We start from the raw sequence: 1,364 nt of genomic DNA on the forward strand, positions 1-1,364 counted from the left end.
GGGTGGACCACCACCCCCGAGGGATGCTCCTCAGCATCCTGGTGTCCCCAGGGCCACCATCGTTGGCCCCACACCTACTCCTTGGCTCCACCACGGGTGGACCATCATCCCGTGGGGATGCTCCTCAGCACCCTCACGTCCCCACGGCCGCGTCCCCCGTCCCCCCTCACCGGCTGTTGTCCACGTAGCGGATGAGCAGTGGGTAGAGCGCGTAGAGGTCGCGGCAGAGGACGGAGAACTCGTCGCGGATGAGCAGCTCGGCGTCCTCCGCCTCCGTCTTGGCCTCCATGCGGAGCTGCTCCTCCTCGGCCACCACCTTCCCCGCCCTCTTCTTCAGCTTCTCCATGGTGGGGATGAAGTGGGAGCGCAGCAGCTCCGGCTTCGCCTTGCTCACGATGGGCTGGGCGAACACTGCGGGGACGGGGGGCGCAGCTGGGGGACGCCCACCCCTCCCCGGGACCACCCAGGGCCACCCGCCCCGTCCCGGGACCACCAGCATGGGTCCAGTGCTGCCCAGGGCACCCAGCACCTCCCCGGAACCACCAGCATCAGCTGTGGGACCTCCTGGGCCCACCAGCACCATCCCTGCGACCAGGTTGGGACCACCAGCACCTCCCTGGGACCACCTAAGGACACCAGAACCATCACGATACCTGCCCAGGGCCACCAGCACCTCCCTGGGACCACCCACGTCCACCAGCATCACCCCAAGAACCTGTCCAGGGCCACCAGCACCTCCTCAGGACCACCCACGTCCACCAGCATCACCCCAAGAACCTGTCCAGGGCCACCAGCACCTCCTCGGGACCACCCACGTCCACCAGCATCACCCCAAGAACCTGTCCAGGGCCACCAGCACCTCCTCGGGACCACCCAGGGCCACCAACACCATCTGTGCGGCCACCCACGTCCACCAGCACCACCCCAAGAACCTGTCCAGGGACCCCAGCGCCTCCCTGGGACCACCCAGGGCCACCAACACCATCTGTGGGGCCACCCACGTCCACCAGCACCACCCCAAGAACCTGTCCAGGGCCACCAGCACCTCCTCGGGACCACCCACGTCCACCAGCCCCACGCTGCCCCCCAGGCCCACCTGCCAGGCGCTTCATCCAGGAGGCCTCGTCGATGCCCAGGTTGTTGACCACGATGCGGAGGATGTTGCCCAGGAGGGCGTTGAGGTGGTGGCCGGTGACGGCGGTGGGCCACGGGCCCTGGGGCTGCGTGTCGGGGCCGCGCTCCCACCAGCGGGGCAGGTAGTTGCAGAGCATGGGGAGGGTGACCTCGATGACGTGGGGCATCTCCGTGTAACGCGCCCCCGACTCCGCCAGCCCCCCGATGTCCCGCATCAGCCGCTCCCGGGC

The 1,364-nt window shown here is 69.0% G+C and overlaps 1 protein-coding gene across 1 annotated transcript in view; it reads right to left on the bottom strand.

Annotated features, from left to right (window-relative positions):
• Positions 1–166: 166 nt before the first annotated feature.
• Positions 167–1,364, bottom strand: part of LOC104293477 (ryanodine receptor 1-like) — a gene marked incomplete at its 5' end in the record, with an annotated part of 7,714 nt that continues 6,516 nt past the window's right edge. The window contains 2 exons of the mRNA XM_009892981.1: positions 167–411; positions 1,097–1,355. Of these exons, the coding sequence (XP_009891283.1) occupies positions 167–411; positions 1,097–1,355 (504 nt within the window). The remainder of the gene's footprint in view (positions 412–1,096; positions 1,356–1,364) is intronic.

This window comes from Charadrius vociferus, unplaced genomic scaffold (genome assembly GCF_000708025.1).
Source record: "Charadrius vociferus isolate BGI_N301 unplaced genomic scaffold, ASM70802v2 scaffold2699, whole genome shotgun sequence".
NCBI classification, from domain to species: Eukaryota; Metazoa; Chordata; class Aves; order Charadriiformes; family Charadriidae; genus Charadrius; species Charadrius vociferus.